Raw genomic sequence first — 20721 nt, 5'->3', positions numbered from 1 at the left:
TCAATTATTTTGATGGCAAAATGTGGCACTGTAGCACTCCTAAAAGTGCCAGGCTCAGAGAAGCTCCACTACAGAGGGAACGTCTAGCATACCAATGGGAGAAATGAGGCACAGGAAAATGGATTTTTGCACACAGGATGCATAATTAGCAAAATGAGTATGATTTCAATACTGGCATTCACAATCTGAGGAATTCCTTGAGGGATAGACCCAGAATCCTCAACATGCTGCCCTGGTTCCTAGAAGAAAAATATAACTGGCTAGTCCTGAAGGTTTGGGATGGGTACAGATAAATAGATGAAATGCTGCAGCCAGAGAAATGTAATGGACACAGCACTATGCCTTTCATAATGTCTGCATGATGTAAATGCCCTTTGGATATATTGGATTGCATCTCCCAGTCAAACTATACCAATGTCACCTATGAGGATGAGGATGGGATTTTTAGGAAAATAGATGATTGATGGTAAATAAATTTATTAGTACAGGTTGAATCTTCCTTATCCAAAATGCTTGGGACCAGAAATATTTTGGATCTTTTTTTTTTCAGAGGGAGAGATTTTGGAATATTTGCATATTCATAATGAGAGCCCTTGAAGATGGAACCCAAGCCTAATCATGAACTTCATTTATGTTTCACATATACAGTACCTTGTACACATAGCCTAAAGGTAATTTTATATGCAACATCTTTAATAACCTTGTGCACAAAACAAAACATGTGTATGGTGAACCAATCGAAATCAAAGGTGTCACTCCCTCAGCCACCCATGTTGATGATTTTGGAGTATTTTGGATAGTACCTTGGCTGAAAAAGTTCATGGTGATTTACGCAATCAATTATGTAAAAATTACATCTTGAGACATGGGCTGCATCTGCAAAGCAGAAATAATGTATTTTAGCACTGCTTTAACTGCCATGGCTTAAATTTGTAGCTGTGAGATATTTCGACATCTTTGTCAGAGAGCTCTGGTGCCACAACCGAAACTACAAATCCCAGGATTCCATAGCGTGGATCCATGACAATGAAAGCAGTGTCAAACTGCATTATTTCTGGAGTGCAGATGCAGTCTAGGTTTCTCATTCAGTTTCTTCTATTTTAAAAACCAAAAAGGCAAATAAAGCTGGTATGAAATGACTTCTGCAACTACTGTATTGTATGTCCAAGTTTACTACCAATCCATTTGTTTCATCTTTCTCTGAAGATGCTAGCCACAGATGCAGGAGAGATGTCAGGAATAAAATCTTCTAGAACATGGCCACATAGCCAAAAAAAACCCTCTATGGGTGCCGGCCATGAAAGCCTTCAACTTCACACACACACACACACACACACACATTATAATGAGAACCCAGAGGATCCCCTACACAAATGGATTGGCAGTAAACTCCGACATACAATACAGTGGTTGCATAAGTCATTTCATACCAGTTTTATTTGCCTTTACAGTCCATGGGTTGGGAAGCAACCTCATTCTCTCTCAGTTCCTCATGTGGACTAGAAACATCACTATCAAGCCCAGAAATTGCTGGGGACGTTCCAGAAAAGGGACAGGGCAACCCACCCTACAGCTACACACCTGCTTCTGCTGGCTCTGCCCTGAACAACAGATAAAAAGTGTTTACTCTTTGGCCGCCTGATGCACAGCTCTCACACAGTGCCACAAAACAGACCCATAACCATAGAATTGTATTGGAGCCAAAGCCATAACAAATGACTAACCTGTCTTAATTGCAGAGGGAAGATCGAGCTTTATTAAGGCGGTAGATAAAAGTAATTTAATAATATTTTCCTCATAAAAACACTGATCAAAAGACGGTTGTGTTGCATCTGTAGGGCATTTCTACAGGCTCTGTAATAATTTCATTGGTGGTGCCCAGTTTTGCAAAGAGTGATTGTTTGGTCTAATGCTTGGGACCCAACTAGTAGTCACTGTTACTGTGTATCTATAAGGAGCTCTTTCTCAAGTTTGAAGGAAAATGTCTCTGGCTTTACCTTGTGGCATGGGGTTTGGCAGACTGTGGAAACATCCAGTTCGATGTTCCTGGTGTGCCACACATTTGCTCTGGCTTTCGGTTTGTGCTACAGAACTGCCTAAACAATGTGGGTTAGTAAAGCTGCTGCAAGCCACTGTTGGCACAGAAAAGAGCTATCATTGAATCCCAGGGCTCATTCCCACTATGTTTTATAGTGAATTGCTGATCGGTTTATATGACCACCATTCCCATTTGAAACAGGTTATGATCCTACTGTGATCAGTTTCAATTGTGAAGAAATGAGGCAAACGCAATAGAAACGCTCTTTCCTGACACTAGTTCTTTGGTGGTTCTTTTGGAAAGCATTGATTCCGGAAGGCGTTCAACAAGTAGTAACAGTGAATCTGAATCTTATCAATCTGGAAGGGAGGGTCTAATGGCAGAGGGGTATTTACCATCCCTCCTCGGTTTTTGGTAGATCCACCATTCCTCTCCTCTCTCAGAGCTGCCTTTGTGCTTTTAGTGTGACCTACGGGTGCATTTTTAATTTTAAAATAAAATTAATAGAAGATTCAATTCATTGATTTTGCAACCCTTTGGGGGGTTTAGCACTGTGTGCCCTCTCCCCACCCAGAGTCTGGGCTGCCACTTATGATGCAGAGATGATTGACATGCATTTTGAAGTGGTGCAAACTAGAAGGGATGGCACTCATGCCAAAGAAGAAGTGATTACAAGGACATAATGAAAAGATCCACTTTCAAAGTGGGAACGACGGACCTTTTGGAATCGATTTACCAACATGAAGCAAAAGCGAATCCCAAACCGGTTTAAATGTAAATGGGAATGAGCCCCCAGAAGGGTCACAAGGGTCATCTAAACCAATCCCATGTCATGCAGGAATGCACAACTAAAGCATTCCTGAAAAATGCCCATCCAACCTCTGTTTAAGGACCTCCAAAGATGGAGACTCCACCGTCCTCCAAGGTAATCTATTCCACTGTCGAACAGCTCTTGAGAAGGCATGGCACATTGGAAAAACAATAATGCTAGGAAAGGTAGAAGGCAGTAGAAAGAGAGGAAGACCACATGCCAGATGGATGGAGTCAACCAGGAACGTCATGGGCATGAATCTACAAGACTTAAGCGGAGTAGGAGAGGATAGCGGGGCTTGGAGATGTCTCATTGGCTGAGATTGTGAGTTGCCTAAGGTCACCCAGTAGATCTCCATGGCTTACTGGAGATTTGAACCCTGGTCTCCAGAGTCATAGGCTGCATCTATTCTACACTGTAGAAGTAATGCAGATTGGAACCACTTTAAGTGCAGTAGTGACATCCTATGGAATGCTGGGATTTGTAGCTTTACACACTCTTTAGCCTTCTCTGCCAAAGAGTGCTATGTAAACCCAGTGGGTGACCTTGGGCAAGTTACACTTTCTCAGCCTCAGAGGATGGCAGTGGCAAGCTCCTTCTGCAGAAACTTGCCAAGAAAACCCATGATAGGTTCACCTTCAGGTCGAAGCGACTTGAAGGCACACAAGAACAACAACAGCCAAAGAAGGCTGGTGTCCAAGAAAACTACAAATCCCAGGATTCCATAGGAAGGAACCATGCCAGTTAAAGTGATATCATATGGCATTATTTCTGCAAACTAGATGTACCCAGAGTCCAACGTTCGAACCACTACACCATGCTGACGTCTAACCCACCATAAAATTTCCAACACAGGACTTTTACTTTTACAATAGCATCTAAAATGGATCTCTCTCTCTCTCTCTGTGCCCCTTTATGTGTGTAGTCTCTTTGTCATTTTAGCTTTTTCCTCTGCCGCCTGTTGTCCTTTTTCCATCCCAGGATGTTTTAGTGCCATCGCCCTCATTTGAAATTCAAATTTCCCCCCTTTCTTCCATCTTCCATCCCAACTGACTTCAAGGGGAGCTGGGCATATGGAAATTTCCGCTGGCTTTGCTCAGGTCTCCATTATGGAAATCAGCAACCTTATGCAAATCCTCTGCAGGCCCAGGGATCGCCATGGCAACTGCAGTTCCAAAAGTTGGCTTCCTTTTCCTGTTTTCCTTTTACCCCCAAGTCTTGTTTGTTTGTTTGTTTCAATTAAGAAGAAGTTTGAAAACCACCCAGAGAGATTTTTTTGTTTTTGCAAATGTGGTGCATGCCTGTGTGTGTTGCTGTTATTGTTCAAGTGCAAGTGGTATGCAGAAAGGTTTAGGAAAGAACTACTCAGGCTGCAACTACACTAGAGAATTAATGCAGTCTGACACTGGTTTAACTGCCATGGTTCCATCCAATGGAATTCTGGGGTTTGTAGTTTGTGGTGCCACCAAAGCTCTCTGACGGAGAAGGCTAAAAATCTGACCAACCTACAGATCCCAAGATCCCATAGCAGTTAAAGCGGTGTCAAACGGCATTATTTCTACAGCCTTAGTGTTCTTCCAGTTTTTGTGTTCAGAAGCACACTGAAGGACTGAAATGACTCTGGATATTAGCTTTTGGCCCAGCTTCTTACAGCTAAGAAAAGGCACTTTGCTTATGCTCAGATGTGCAAAGTTGCACATTTCTCTGTTGCAACGGTTTTCATGGTTGTTCACAATTGCATAAAAAGCAGAATGGAAAATGGAGAAACATCTGCAAACCATGGTGGGAGTTAGAACAAAGCAACAAAATTCACTTGAATCTACTGAGAATTTATCATAGGTCTGAAAGGCTAAAATAAGTCCCACCCTAATACTGGTGGGCAACATAATAATAATAATAATAATAATAATAATAATAATATAATCCATCACCACCACTACTACCTCACAGATTATGCTGTTGTCACGCTGGTAACCAAAGCTAGAAGAAATTAATTTTGTTGACTACGACTCCCAGAATCCTCCTGCTTGGCTGAACTTTTAATAATAATAATAATAATAATAATAATAATAATAATAATAATAATAAAGAAAGTGCCCATCAAAAATACCTAAATTGCAGGCTGAGATATCACGCAGGTCACTTGGTCACTGTCTTCCTCCCTGTTGTGGCATTTATTGTATTTCCATGTAAATTAAAGCAATTATTTCTACAGAAATTATTTTTAAATGACCTATGCATATAAATTAATATATGTAAATTTTCTGCAAACCCAAGACCATCCTTTGTCTTCTTTTCAGTGACTCATTTCCCCCTTTTAAGTGATATTCCAATAGCCATGCAAGGACCTGGAGCCTGGTAAATAGAGACAGAGTTGGAGCATATGTTACTATAAGTGATCAGGGCAAGTTCCCAGGAAACCCTGATTGTTTGGGACAAAAACCAGATTTCATTATGGTTCTGCAATGTTGTTTTATCTGAAGGCTGCTGCAAGTGTATTCTAGTAGTTCACGTCAATCAAGTACAGTCTCAAATTTCTGAAAACAGTTTCTGGACCCAATTCTGACTTTGGAGGATGCCCTAACTATAAGTAACCAAATAACATGAGTTGCAAATGGCACGTTCCAGGTTCTTGTCTCTCAAGACTTGGTGATATTCATTGCAAATAGTCTAAGTAAAACAGATTATGATGATGGGACAATTGGGTTTATCTAGCATATGATCTCTGCTTTTAAGTGGCTGTAGGTCAGACAGGTCTGGCCCAAGATATTATGCTGCCTGAAATAAAGGATACAATGGTATCCCCTCCCATTCCATGTACAGAAACTGACCAAACTGGGAGCTGATTCTTTCTTCGATACTTGTGTCCAGTTCTGTCACTCTGTTATACTAAACTGGGGTCCAAAACACACAGCAGAAATAATGCAGTTAGAGACCACTTTAGCTGCCCTGGCTCAATGCTAGGGAATTCTGGACATTCGTACTTTGTGAGTCATTGAGCCTACTCTGTCAGAGGGCTCTGGGGCCAAGGCATTCAAAGTGGTCTCAAACTGGATTATTTCGACAGTGTGTTTCGAACCTGAGCCTCCCAGATTAATGCTTACTGTACAAATGGTGTCAAGGTTGAAACATGTGCTTAATTTGCACAATCTAAATTTAGCACAATGTACTTAATTTGCATATTATGCAAATGTGTATAATATGCAGATTTGGTCATCCAATTTGGGAAACTGGCATATGGCAACCCTATCCTTTATATATATATATATATATAAAAAGAACACCTTGTAGGTGGAAAATGAACTGCAGGGAAGGAGGATCCTAATTCAGCGTTGCCTTGTATTTTCCTTGAGATGCCACTTTTCTGTACGCAAGGATTAAAAAACAAATAAAAATGAAGATAAGGATTCAACACAGCAGCACCCCACAACCTCATGTTTGTGAAGTACACTTCCACTTCCAAGCAACGTTTGCCTAGAGACGCTGCGTGCCTCTTTCCAAGACCTATGTGGTCCTAGCTTGTTGTATTTCTTTTGTTCAAAATGCCCATGTTTGTTTCCCTAAATTGGTTCTGTAGGATATTGCAACAGTTTCCCACTTGGCCAGTGCAGAAGGGTGGGGATGGAATATGTTCCCAGTGCCTGCAGCCATTCGGTTACAGGCAGGTGTGCTCCAACCGCTTCCCCGTGCTTGTATTCTGTTTTTGTTCAAAAAGGCCTTGCCTTCCCCTCACTCCTCCATCAGCCTCCGTATCAAAGAGGAGTTGCTCCTCTTGGTGCAACCCTGTTGTTCTGATCAGAGGCAGATAGAGGCAGAGCTGCCATACAAACAAACAGAGATAGGGAGCCCGCAGCCTACTCACCTTGGCATATCAGATACAGGGGAGGGTTTCAGATATCAGGGACTCCCAAAGGAAGGAGAGAGTGAAGGAAAAGAGGGTGCAAGTCAAGGGTTGCTTTGCCCCATGGCAGGAGACAGGGGATTGCATCCCATCTGCCACGGTTTTTTTTCTCTCTCTCCCAACCCCAAGACCATAGTAATGATTGGCGGAATGGCTGCAAAAGATTTCCCCATTTCCCAGACCTGTGAGAACTGGGTTTCAGGTTGTACCAGATTGATAAAGAAACAGAAGGTAGATAAAGGTAACCCACACCCTTCGCAGCACCACTCCCTGTTATTGTCAAGGAGCAGCGGGTGGGCGGTAGGGTGGGAGACAATATAATGCATCCCAGGTCCCTAGACCACCAAAGAGAGCTACATAGAAGAAGATTTTGTTTCACGTTCACCATATTCACCATGCTTCCCCCCCCCCCCCCCACAACCACCTCTCATTAGCTGCATCCACACTGCAGAAATAATCCAAATTGAGCCCACTTTAACTGCCATGGCACAGTGCTATGGATCTCTGGGAATTGGAGTTTGTTGTGGCACCAGAGCTCTCTAACAGAGAAGGCTGAATGTTTCACAAAAGTACTATTCCCAAAATTACATAGCATTGAGTTAAAGTGGCGTCAAAATGGATTATTTCTGCAATGTGGAATCTCAGTGTTAAGTTGATGTTAGCTTCATCTGCAAATATTCCACATGGGAATGCTGCAGGCTCTATAGCACTGGTTCTCAGCCATTGGTCCTTCAGAAGTTTTGTACTTTAACTCCCAGAATTCCTGAGCATTGACCATATTCGCTAGGACCCCTGGGAGCTGAAGTCCAAAACATCTGGAGAACAAAATGAAGAAAAAATATTGCCGTGAGGCAATAATGAAAATCATATGGTCTGTGGATTGTGATTTTTATTTGATTTATTTATGGGATTTATATTCTGTCTTTCTCCCAAAATGTTGGACTGCAATTCCCAGTAGTCCTAGGCAGCAGAGCTATTGGAGAAGGATGCTGGGAGTTGCAGTCCATCTGGAGGGCTGTATCATTCCCAACCTTGCTCAAAGGTCTCCTTGTTAGTAATGTCTCAGCAAAGCTCCAGAACTTAAACCCGCGTTCAAATTAAGCCATGAACTTGTAGCACCATCCCAGCGGTGTCCTACATCTACAGTTAGCAGTGTGTCTAAATACACCTTCTAGCCCCCAGACATGTCTGACAAGTCTTGTCAGAAGGTTGACTGCATTCTTCCGAATTGATCCCATCCTTTACTTGAACAGGAACAGTAGAAAATCACTGCAAACATTTATTTCCAGGGAAATGCATCAGCCAATGTAGTGGGCTATGACAGACTGGAATGTAATTCCCTCCCCCCCCCAAAGCAATCTGTGGCTTGTTATTTATTATATTACTTGTTACAAACATGTTACTTTTGGGTTTTTAATTACTTTCTTTTACTAGAATACACACACAAAGAGAACAATGATTCAAATTGGCCCAGAGTCTTCCAACATAAACTTCCCCAAGCACCATTTTAACAACTTAAGCTAAGTAACTCATTACGCTAAAAAAAGAAAAGAATAATAGCATTAATGATTGTCAGATTGCTTAGTATAACTAATGTTGTCAGTAATATAATTATATATGTACATATATACATTAAAAAATCTAGCCCATAGGCAACAATTCGACGGAATCTTGTGACACCTTAAAGACCAGTAAGGCTGTTTTTGTGTGTGTTATGTGTGTGACAGAAGCATCCATAGACTTGTAACACATACTCTACAACATTTCATGGATGGAAAATGAGACCTGTGTAGCCAAACAACCTCTGAGTATGATCACGATAGCAAAAGGTATTAATGGGGAAGAATAGACAAACTAGGAGAAGCTACAGAAGTTTGTTTTTGCCTGAGCCTAAAGAGCAGTTAAGATTCTGCCTTCTCCTCTCTTCCCTGCTGAGTTAACTGAATGCAAACTTAGATTTTGGGTTTTTGGGGGGCTATGTGGACATGTTCTCTGAAGATGCCAGCCACAGATGCAGGTGAAACATCAAGAATAAACTCTTCCAGAACATGGCCACATATCCTGAAAAACCCACAAAAATCTATGGATGCTGACTGTGAAAGCTTTCAACTTCATATTGAATGCAAACTACTTTTGCATTTTGAACTCAGTTTGCAGCAACTCAAAATAAGCTGAGGACAAAGGAGGAAAGTGGGAGGAGGACAGAGAAACCAAGATATTTTAAAAGCAGCTGAAAACATGGGACGACGGAGGATAAAACAGGACTATCCCTGCCAAATCAGGACTGTTGGAGAGCATGGTAACATCTTAGTTCTAATGCATCACTAGAGCATTAGCTAGAGCAGAAGAAATGTTTTTGTCTGCAACAGAAGACACTTAACTCCTTTGTCCTTCTGCAATCAAGCTCTACCCAGAAACATTATTTTGTTTTAAGAAAGAGCTTCCATTAGTGTACATTTACATAGCAACTCTAAAAGGAAGGCAACTCTGGCCTTGCAGCAAACCGTTGCATGCTAAGGCTCATCTGAACAAGGACTTTTGGATCCATTTAACAGTGAACTAGATTGGCACAATCTCCATCTCCCTACCCCTCAAGTGCCAAGCCTGGCAAATTGGCATTTAAAAGTCTCCTTGGCTCTGTTTTCACTCGCAGAAATAACACTGGAAGTGGCTAGCTTTTCAAGAAATACTTGACTCTTGTTCAAGAGTGTTTCCAGGCCGTCACATTTAATTAAATCGGGGCTCTTGACTCCATTTTATGATATCAGCTCAAAAAGGAGAGTTTTGAAACAACCTCTGTCTCATGGTTAGGTAACCTACAGTTTTGCATATATCAGGGGCCCTAAGTAGGAATGGGATTCTTGGCAAATTTTGCTCTCAAGCAATATGTAATTTTAGCATTTTTCGTCAGGCTGTAAGAAAGTCTCAGGTCAACCCTAGTGGCAAAAGTCCAAAAGGCCATTGGTTTGTTCTTCCCCAGACCTGTCCCATATCCACCTTGCTACCTGTTTCTTCTCAGGGATATTGGGTAGATGTCTACATACAGTATGCCCTTTCATCCAAATGTTGCATTAGTCCACTGTTACTGCCTCTCCTCCATCAGTTTCCGCTGCCTCCAACTTTTCTGTTGCCTTTCTCCAAATTGTTTCAACTGATACAGTTACTGAGAAGAAGCAAGGCAGGATAAAGAGAAATGTGGCCCACTCTTCTATGGCCCCAGTGAAAACCTCTGCAATTGCTGTAATCCCAGGCCATTGGCCATGCTGGCTTGGGCATACGAAAACATAATCCACAACATTTGGCAAGCACCAGGTTGCCTATCCCTGCTCTATGGCAACTATAGGAAACTGTACACTAAGCATCCTAACATGACATCATTCCCTTGCTCATCTTGTTCACTTGTTGACACCGGCCTACATGGCAACATTGCTGAAGGACAAGGCAGGCAATTCTGAGTGAGGACAGTAATAATTTCTAATTTACATTGCCTTCACGCTGTGCCAGCAACCGGTAACCTAGTGCCCTGCAGTTGTTTTGAACTACAGATTCCTCAATCGTTGGCCATTGCCCAAGATGGCTGGGGATTACGTGAGTTGTAGTCCCAACAAGACTGCCTACCTTTCTTCTAACCAGTTGAGGCTCCTGCACTGAGTGTGTTGACATGACACCATTGTCTGTCAGATTAGGATGCGTGAAATTGTGACTAAGGACTGAAAAAGCTATTGCAGAGAGAAGTTAATAGCTTTTTTCACTGCATTGCCCTTGCTCTGAATGTGCATACATTGTTACATCTATTTTGAGGCTGAAATTCTTCATGGAAAGCATTCTGCCCTCATCCCCATTTCAGCTCAGCCCTGATAATTCTTTGTGCTTCTTAGCATTTAATGTTAGATTACTATCTAGTTTTAAAAGAAGGCCGACGGCTTGTAAAACTGCTACCTTTTCTGTTTCAAGGGAAACAAGCAAGGAAGGAAGCAAGGAGCCTGGTTACTGAAACAAGAGCTGCTAAAAGCCTGATTTCTAAACGTAGTTGATGAAAGTAAGGAGGGTTCTTTCAAGGAAGATCAGGAGAAAGTGGTCCCATGAGCCATTGTGGGTTAAAATGATTCAAAAGGGAGGGGAAAGACCACAATATTGTGTGCAAATATGGCATAATATTGACAGACAATGAAAGCCCTAATGTCTCAGAGAGAGAATTAAGCCAAAATTGATGGCATTTCAGAACCATATCTGAACCTGGAATTTGAACCAATAGGTAGCCATATCTGAACCTGGAGTTGCAAATTTGTTCTCAGTTTCAGGGCCTCCAGTTGGGAAATTCCATCAGGAAGAATAATAGAGCAGGGAGATTTTGAGAAAGAGAGATTTCAGAGAGTATGGCCTGTTACAGACAGGCCTGAAAATACGTACTGGGTCCGTATTTGGGTTAGAAAGGGGCGTCACTTCCTGATGCCCCTAACCCTAATACGGACCCAGTCCGTACAAAATGGCAGTGGCCATTCCACATGGCCGCCGCCATCTTGACGTAGCGGACAGGCTGTGTCCGCACGTCACGCCCTGGAAATGACGTCGTGAGTGCGCGCTTTGGCACTTGCGGCATCTCTTCTGGGGTGCAAGAAGGAGCGCGATTTTCGTGCTCCTTCTTTGCATCGTCCGGGAACCACGCCGTTTGGCTGCTGCGGTTCCCGGATGCTGCAACCGGTGGCGGCAGCAGACCGCCGCTTTTCGGCAGTCTGTAACCTGCCCGAGACACTGAAAATTGTTCACACCTTGTACTCTCTTATTTGTCGTGTTTGTACTTCCATGGTAACTTTGCCTGTTCCTTTTCTCTGGATGCCTAAACTGCATTTCTAAAGGGTCAACTGAAGTTTGGGGATTGGGGGAAAACTTCATTGGATGGGCCAGAATTCTTACTGGGAGGGGTAGTGCCCTCATTTCCCCCAATAATGACACCTTTGGTTTTACTAATAGAAAGTGAAAAATGACTTGCAATATTCAGTGCAAGATTAGATGTACCAGAGTACCATAGGAATACAAACACAGCCCATAAGAAAGTTCAAGGCGTAAACACTTTTCAGTGTCTTGCTCTCTGAAATCTCTCTTTCTCAAAATCTATTATCCTTCGGAATAATGCAAGGATCCTGTGATATTTAAAGGGCTGATCCACACCTACAATTAAAGCGAAATGCCCAATCATTTGAGCTAAAGTAAAAGAATTGCTTCGAGATGTAGTCAAATCACGGGAGTTAAATGTTTCGCAGAAAGGTTTCAGATCCGTTCACTGCAAAGCTGACATTGCTTACAAGTTCAAGGTATTAAAAGAACTGAACCTCCAAGCTCTTTAGCACTTATTCATCCTGGAGGAAATAGTCCTGCAATAAACTCTGCTTTGAACTCAATAACCCACAAGGCTTTTCCTGGATCTCTTTTTCGTGATCTTAACAAAGGACTAATTTGAACATTATTAACACACTAAGAATGTCAAGATGATCTCACTTTGCCTGGGTTCTTTTGGATAATTAAATGTGGTAACCCTTCAGACAGCAAAATTACCTAGAAGTAACACTTTCAGGGATTGCTTTTGGCCCACGCTAAGTGCAAACTGGAGAGAGAGCGAGAGACAGAGAGAGACAGAGAAAGAGATTCTTCACCTTTCCGAGGAAGCTACTGCTTTGGCAGCTTCCTTATAAATCTGCCAAATTTCCCCATCGTAGTAAGGCCCATTATTATTTTTATATGATGTAATTAGAAGGCAGGATACATTTTTCCTCTCTCATTTCATTAGGGGTGGCTTAATATCTGCAAGACCATTGCAATAAAATACCCATGCGTATTAAAGTGATACATACTATTTTCAAATGGATGCAACTGGAAGTAAAGCATATATATATATATATATATATAGAGAGAGAGAGAGAGAGAGATGGAAGCAAACTCACACTCAATTTCTCACAAAACCATCCAGTTTTTGTCAGAGGCCCAGTTTTCATTCTTGATTCAAGGAAGGAAATGTCAAACATGCGCATGTGCCGCATTAAGTTGCGTTTGCGTGTTGTGTGCCTTCAAGTCATTTCTGACTTACGGCGACCCCCTATAATTGGGTTTTCTTGGCAAGGCTTGTTCAGAGTAGGTTTGCTATTGCCTTTCTCTGAGGCTGAGAGAGTGTGACCTGCCCAAATTCATCCAGTGGGCTTTATGGCCAAGCTGGGAACTGAACCCTGGTCTCCAGAGTCATAGTTCAACACTGAAATTGCTACACTATGTGTGAAGTTACTATGATACTAATTAAGAAAGCTTTTGTTCTGCTCAGAATTTAGACCAGTCCCTCAACCCCTGGACCCCAGCTTTGACACAAGCAAGTCCGCAGTCAAAACAATAAAATATGCAAGATACTGGTTACAAGGTTTGGATAGCACCTTCCTCTTTGAACTTGCCCTGCTATTGTCCTGAGACAAGTCAGGATGATAAGGCTTAAAAAGAGAGAGTTTTTCTTACCGGGTTCGATGTGGCTGCTTTCGTTCCGTGTGTCCGTGGAATCAGCCACATTGTCACTCATCTTGATATCTGAAAACACCACAGAAGCTGATTTTAATAGCAGGGCACAATCCACAGCATCTGTGCCTTCCTCTAAACAGCATCAATGAGCGTGTCATTATAAAAATATGTCATCAGACTTTCAAATTCCCAATTCCTCCACATACGGCTTCTGGAATATTCATAAGCTTGACGCTACCTCCCTCCTCCTGTTGCTCCTTGCTCTTCCACTCCTTTCCATTCACCTTTGAGTCTTTGCCATTCATTTCCCTGATCACGGCTCAAGGTGGGTGGATAGCAAAGGCAGGACAACCAAAACTGGCCTTTCCATATGAGCTTCCTTCTGTCTGCAGAAACTCAGGAGAGAAAAATAGCCTCAAAGTGGCTCTGATCCTAACAGTCGGACACATTTCTAGTGACATTTTTGGATTATAGCCCTCAGAATTCACAGTGGTCATGCAAAGCTGGGGGTTTCTGGGAGCCATAGTCTCCAAAAGTAACTTTTTACAACTCTAATTTCCCCTTCAGGGTGGTAAGTATTTGTATTTTTTGCATTTCCCCCCAGGGTTTAGTGTGGAAAGATAGTACAAAACAAATTATATATTTTTAAAATGGGTATCTATGCAGATGATATACAAGTGCTCTATGAGGATTGTGAAAAAGGAAAGTCACATTATGCAAGTTTACGGACAAGGCATGGACTAAAAGATGTATCAGGAAAATTAATAAGGACAACAATGTCTCAATAATCCTTTCAAAAGCCTTGTTTGTAAACTTGCACAATGACCCCCAAATTAACATCATGCTGCGTACGGTGTTGTGGGTCTGCATTTTTGTATTTTTACAATCAAATCACTCCATCAGAAGGTCATTATGTTTGGCCAATATTGTTACCATATTATTACAGATGCAAGGCTAACACTGTGAGAGAAAAGTTTGCCAAAAAAATCCATAGCTGTACAGTTTGAACCAGATTGCCTCAATTATCATGCTTTCACCCAAAAAGAACCCTTTAGATTTTATGTCTTTCGTCTCTTTCTCCCAGTCCTTCTCCTGCACACATCCATAAAAGTAATAATAATAATAATAATAATTTATTTTATCCCCCTCTCCTACAGGATTGAGGCAGCTTAAAACAACAATAAAATACATTACAGCCGTACAAACTAAGACCCCATTGCCCTGCCCTCCAAAAAGAACAACATTATAATTCTCACATAATAATATTAAAATATCATCTAAATTATTCAAACATCAGTCAACGATAGAGAGATGGGCATCCTGGGATATTCCATATGGTGGTCCATATCAACGGGTGATCCAGTGAGTTACTCAAGGAAGGCCTGTCGGAAGAGATCCTCATAGTAGACAGGGCCACTATGTTGCTCACTAAAACTGAACAAGACACCTCATCTGGCATCATTTTGCCTGTCCTTTGTTTTGATTACTGTATTTTTATTAGAGCTTCACCCCAGAAATGGTTGTCTGTTCTGCCGAAATCATGGACCTTCGCTGGATTCAGCCATAAATGAATTTGGGATGTCTGGACCCCACTATCAAGATATGCCCCTTTATATCTCTTCTTATCAAGAGAGCCCAAACACATAGCTAGTTACATCAATTAAAAAAACCACCAATATTTAAATTACACACAGCTACCTTTTCAATAACACCTTTAACCCTATGCAATATATTTGGAACAAGATTTTTTTGAAAAGCAATTTGCATAAGCTTCCACTAGCCGGTTCCCTTTTGGAGAAGGGTGATTTGCATCCGTTCATCACTGTCTTTAAAATAAATAATACAAGAGAGAAAAAGAAACCTGCTCTGTACTTGTTTTCTGTGGTTTTGCCAGGTGAGTTTCCCATTAAAGCAACATGGCAGGCAAAACCCTATGAAGTATAATTGTTCTTTTCAAGCAGGCAGAGGAGATAATTGACATGGGCTTTATGTATCATGCTTACAACAAGACCACAAAGAATCCAGAGGGATAACAAAAGATAATTTAAGGGTTTAAGAAACAAGAAGATTGGCAAAGAAACTTCAAATGGAGCAGGTGAGGTTTGTCTCAGAAATCTACAGCTTGGAGAGGCTTCATATATTGCTTGCACAGTGTCAGTTATGAGTGACGTAGTCTCACAAATTATCCATTTTCGATCACTTTCTTCCCCATTTTTATTGACCTCATGGAAGAGTTTGCCAGTAGGACTGTTGTTGTTGTTGTTGTTGTTGTTGTTGTTGTTGTTGTTGTTGTGTGCCTTCAAGTCGTTTCCAACTTATGGAGACCCTAAGGCCGACTGATCCAAGACATTTTGCAAATAGACAAGAGGATCTTCTTTCCTTGTTCCACATACACGAATTGACTCAAACTAGTCAGTGGCTTTCCAGGCATGATCATGGGCCATTTGAACCTGGATCTTTCTGCATGCAGAACAGGTGCTCTGCTACCAAGCTTTAATAGTCTCTCCCCAAATCGTAAAGGACAACCTGTCACTAAAAAAGGAGCATAGAAATGTAAAGAATGGCAAGAAGAATAAAAGGAATTTGATCCATTTGTAGTTGAGGTTTGAGGACTAACAGAGGTCAGACTGATCTCCACCGGATAAAGCCAAGTCCTGCATGCACTTGACTTTTATCCTTTAGTCTTCCAGATGTTTTAAAAATCATCTCTCAGAATCCCTGACCCTTGTTTGTATGGTCAAGGGTCTTCTGAGAAGTGAACTGTAAAATATTAGAAGGATGAAAGATGAAGCAATGTGCTTAACATAGGTTGTTTTTATGTCCCTTCAAGTTGTTTCTGACTTATGGTGACCCTAAGGCCATTCTATTATGGGGTTTTCTTGACAAGATTTGTTCAGAGAGGGTTTGCCTTTGCCTTCCTCTGAGGCTGAGAGTATGTGACTAGTCCAAAGTCATCCAGTGGGTTTTCATGCCCAATGGGGGATTCAAACACTGGGTTCCAGAATTGTAGTCCAACACTCGAAACACTACGCCAGGCTGGCTCTTGCTAAATTATATACCTCCTACATTTCACAGATGAAACTTGGAACAAATGTGGTAGAGCAACATGGTCCACAAGGCAAAACTTATTAATGGGGAGGAACACAAGCTATGAGAGGTTGCAGCAGTTTGCTTTTGCTATTAGGAAGGACAAGATTGTGCTTTCTCCTCTCCAACCCCCTTTGCTGAATAAAATGAATGCACACTACATATGCATTTTGGACTCAGTTTGCAGCAACTGAAGTAAGACAAAGACAAAGTGGGAGTGTGGGAGAAGAAAAGAGAAACTGGGACATCTTAAAAGCAGCTGAAAAATTAGACATACAGTGGATGTCCAAATTGCCAAATCAGGATAGTTGAAATGTATTTAAAGTCCACAGTTGCATAGGCTTGCTCATTACCTGATGACTTAGGAAACATTATTTAAGAGGGCACATTTGAATCTTTCATCTGGATTAACATCTCAGTCAGAAAGCAGCCTTGGAAAGCCCGACTGGAGCACACACACACCCCAGGAATACCTGCTTGCAATTTTAGCCTGGCCTTGGTACAAAGAAATAAAATGGAGAGTCTTGATGGAGCTGGTTGGAGCTGTTGCTGGCTTGCCAGGTATAATTGAATTGGATTTGACATCAAACAAATCAGTTACAGTAAGAGGACCCTGTCACGTGTCCTCTCACCAGCCAAATGCCTTTTGAATCCCTAACACAGTGGAAATGACTTTAGATATAAACCCAAATCCCAAATGCATTGCAATCAATTTACTTTAGGAAATAGGCTTAGCACAAGAGGGGTTTTGGTGGGCTGAAACCCTCCAAGGCTGAAGTGGCAATTGTTGGGGCTACAGGGAACATTGACTCCCTAGGGGATCTTGGCAAGTCACCCACCCATCACATTTGTTTGGAGGAGGGAAGGGAGATATGGCCAAGCGACATCAACATGTGGTCAAGATGGCAAAAGTTATTAACGAAGAACAACAAACAAACTAATAAGGAGATGCTGCAGCAGTTTGCTCTTGCCTGAGCTTGCTGGGAAGGGCAAGAGTCCATCCCTTCCTCTTCTCTTGCTGAGTTAGTTGAGTGCAAATTCCTTTGGACTCAGTTTGCAGCAACTAAAGAAGGCTGAGGATGGAAAGTGGAGGACCTGGGACATTTGAAAAGTAGCTGAAAAAGTGGAACAGCATAGAATTAATTGGGATTGCCCCTGACAAATTGGAACCATTGCAGGGTACGATAATCTTTATCAAACGTTAGGAAGAAACTCTACTAGAACATGGCCACATAGCCCGAAAAACCCACAAAAAACAATCCATATCATCTTTACTGCATGTAAATACTAATCACCAATACTGAGACATCTTGCAAGACAACTCCTATACCTTCAAGAGTTAACACCAACAAAGAATGAAAGTCAGCCATCAACATCTTACACAACTGAGCCAGACTAGTCAGTTTCATTACTACACGGAGCAAGTTTCACCCGTCATAACTTTCCCACACATCTTTGCTCCTTCATTAGGACTACGAGAACCCGGTGTTGCTACTAAGCCAAAGAACAGCAGAGAGGGATGCTTTGAAGTTTCTTCTATAGCTGCCTGCACTGCTGAAGAGGAAAGCTGCTTCTCAGTGAGGAGCTGACACGCTCAAAAGCAACTTCATTCAGTGACAGGAAGCTTTGCTATAAAACCAAACACTAGCAGGAGAGCAGATTTATTCTTTACAATGTTCATTTTAGTCAACTGTACTGCTGAAGAGGCAAATAGGTTTCTCTTTCACAACTCTCAAGTGACTTGATTCTCCAGCAAAGAGAAATATGTACTTGTGAATATCCTCCCGCTCAGGGAGAGGAAATATGTGACCCTCCAAAATTTGCTGGACTACAGTCCCCATCATCCATCACTATTGGTTTTCTTTGCCATGGGGTGATGGGAGGTATGTGGTCCAACAATATCTGGAGGGCCACATATGTGACCACTTTCTAGAGGTCCAGTACTTTTTGATAACCATTCTCTCCAAAGCCAAGCAAATGTGCTCCAATAATGTTCACTTAGAACACGATGGAAGTATTGGTGTCCTTGTCAGATGCGGATAACCATGCAACACATTTTAATGCTGTCTTAAGATGAGATGTTTGCAAACTGCTTTGAATGTCTCATTGGAAGAAAGGTGAGGTATTAAATAAATACATAAATATTTTTTCCATGCCATCGTTTCATTCTAGAGATGGAAAGAATATTCAAAAATATCTGAATGTTAGATGAAAAAATGGGTTTCCCAAGTGTCGAGAAGCCCTGAAGAAGAAAATATTGGAAGGACGAGAATTTTCACAGTTCCAGACTTATTCTTGGCCAAAAATGCGCACGACTTCAGAAAACCATTTTAGGGGGCAGAAAAATGATGAATTTCTGTGCAGAAAAGATTTTTTTCTTTATGCAGAAAATGCTGTGCAAATGCATGTACATGTTGTGGGCTGAATAACGTGTGTGCTGAAAAATACTGAATGTTGTGAGCTGAAAAATGTGTGTGCCTATTGTATGTTGAATAAAGACCCAATCTGCAAACAGTTTTCAAAATCTGTTGTTGTTGTTGTTGTTTTGCTTGAAAGAATGAAATTTGCAAAGACTGCCATTCCTGCTTGAGACACAGCTATCTCTCTTTTCAATGCGCTGCTATGTCTTAGCTCAGCCTGCCTTGTCACTCATCTCACATATGTCTCATCACCATGAAAGCCTGGCATCTTCTATGAAGTAATGTTGTCATGTGGCAATACCTTAGCAATTCTTACAACAGCCCTGTAGGATGGATTTGTAGTATCATCAGATCATTGTAGATTTGAGACTAAGGATCAAAAGTTGTATTACATGCAAATGCACACAACAGTAATTCAAGTAGCTATTCTGTGGCATGGAAAACTGATTCAGGGGCTAATTCAAAAGGTGTTTCCGATCCTGGAGGTAACATGTAGCCAGCTTTCCACAACCAGGTGCTCTCCAGTTGTGTTGGACTATATTCTCACAGTCACCATAGTTGGTTGTGGTTTTAGTCCAATGCATCTGGAGGAAGCTAGGTTGTAAAAGATTGGTACATATGCACCATGACTGTAGGCATCTCCTGATAGTCCTTCCTCCATGCATTTGTCTAATATGCTTAAGAAGTCATCCAAGATTGGTGGTCATGGCCACAATGTATGGCAATGAATCCCACAGCTCCATTGTGCAGTGCACAAAGAAGGAATAACCTTCTCCTACAGTTAGAGAGGAGAGAGCAGTCAAAGTTTGCTACAGTAGTAATGCTCATGGGGAAAAAAGCCAAAAAGCTTGTGCTTGCTTAAGAAAAAGGCCTGGCTGACATAGGAAGCCTTAGATAGATCTTCATATCTGGGAGTACCTATGATAGCATATTCTCCAGTACCAACTATCCTGATTTGGCAGGGACAATCCCAATTAATCCTTTGTCCTTCCACTTTTCCAGCTGCTTTTAAAATGTCTCAGTCCCCCCCCCCTTTCCTCCCATTTTCCCCTTTTGTCCTCAGTTTACTTCAGTTGCTGCAAACTGAGTTCAGAATGCAAAAATCATTTGCACTCAGTTTTGACCTCCCAATGAAATTTCCCTTCTGTCCCCAAATTTGGTGTGAGCAACAATGACTCTAGAGACCAGGGTTTGGATCCCTACTTGGCCTTCAAAACCCACTGGGTGATCTTGGGCAGCTCACACTCTCTCAGCCTCAGAAGAAGGCAAGGATAGACCCCTTCTGAACAAATCTTGCCTCCCAAATAGGGTCGCCATAGGATTGCTGTAAGTCAGAAAACAACTTGAAGACACACGACAGCAATGGCTGGTTGTGGCACTGTAGTGCTGCAGTCCATGCCGTAACATTTTGTTGCAGCAAGACTCACTTGTTTACATGCTGCAGTGTGTAACCTCTTATTCCAGAGAAAGACTGCATGCTGCCAAATGAGGAGCGAATTGTGCAACCATCCTGCCTCATTCTGGGAATTTTACAAGGAGTCTGGAAATGTCATCACTGTCTTCCATTTCTAGCTCTCCTGTGTTGTTCCCACCTTTTCTTCCACTTCCCTCCCTTCCTGCAATTAGAAGAAATCCCCAGAAAAAGGAAAGATGGAGCAGTTGTGTAAAGTCTTTGGAAGAAGTGTTCATAGTGCAACAATTCCATTTTAACTTCCCTTAAACTGCAAATCCCAAGATTCCCTAAGACAGAACCATGACCATGTATGCTTTTAAGAGTATTGTTCTTGTAAATTGTAAGCTTCCTTGAGGCCGAATTATTTTTTGGGGGGAGGAGGAATGATTGAGATGATGATGATGATGATGATGATGATGATACAATGCCATAATGATCTAAGAAGATTGAAACTATTTACCACATCATCCCCTTAATAACTTAACATTTGGGTAACCAACTGGGCAAATACATGGT

The 20721-nt window shown here is 41.7% G+C and overlaps 1 protein-coding gene across 1 annotated transcript in view; it reads right to left on the bottom strand.

Annotated features, from left to right (window-relative positions):
- Positions 1 to 13403, bottom strand: part of POU2F3 (POU class 2 homeobox 3) — a 65479-nt gene extending 52076 nt beyond the window's left edge. Inside the window, 2 exon segments of the mRNA XM_089538153.1 lie at positions 13246 to 13328; positions 13330 to 13403. Coding sequence (XP_089394279.1) covers positions 13246 to 13328; positions 13330 to 13403 — 157 coding nt within the window.
- Positions 13404 to 20721: the final 7318 nt, after the last annotated feature.

Source organism: Sceloporus occidentalis, unplaced genomic scaffold, assembly GCF_023333645.1.
Source record: "Sceloporus occidentalis isolate IW3139 unplaced genomic scaffold, rSceOcc1.0.p SCAF_9, whole genome shotgun sequence".
NCBI classification, from domain to species: Eukaryota; Metazoa; Chordata; class Lepidosauria; order Squamata; family Phrynosomatidae; genus Sceloporus; species Sceloporus occidentalis.
This window is presented reverse-complemented; position numbering and strand designations above follow the sequence as displayed.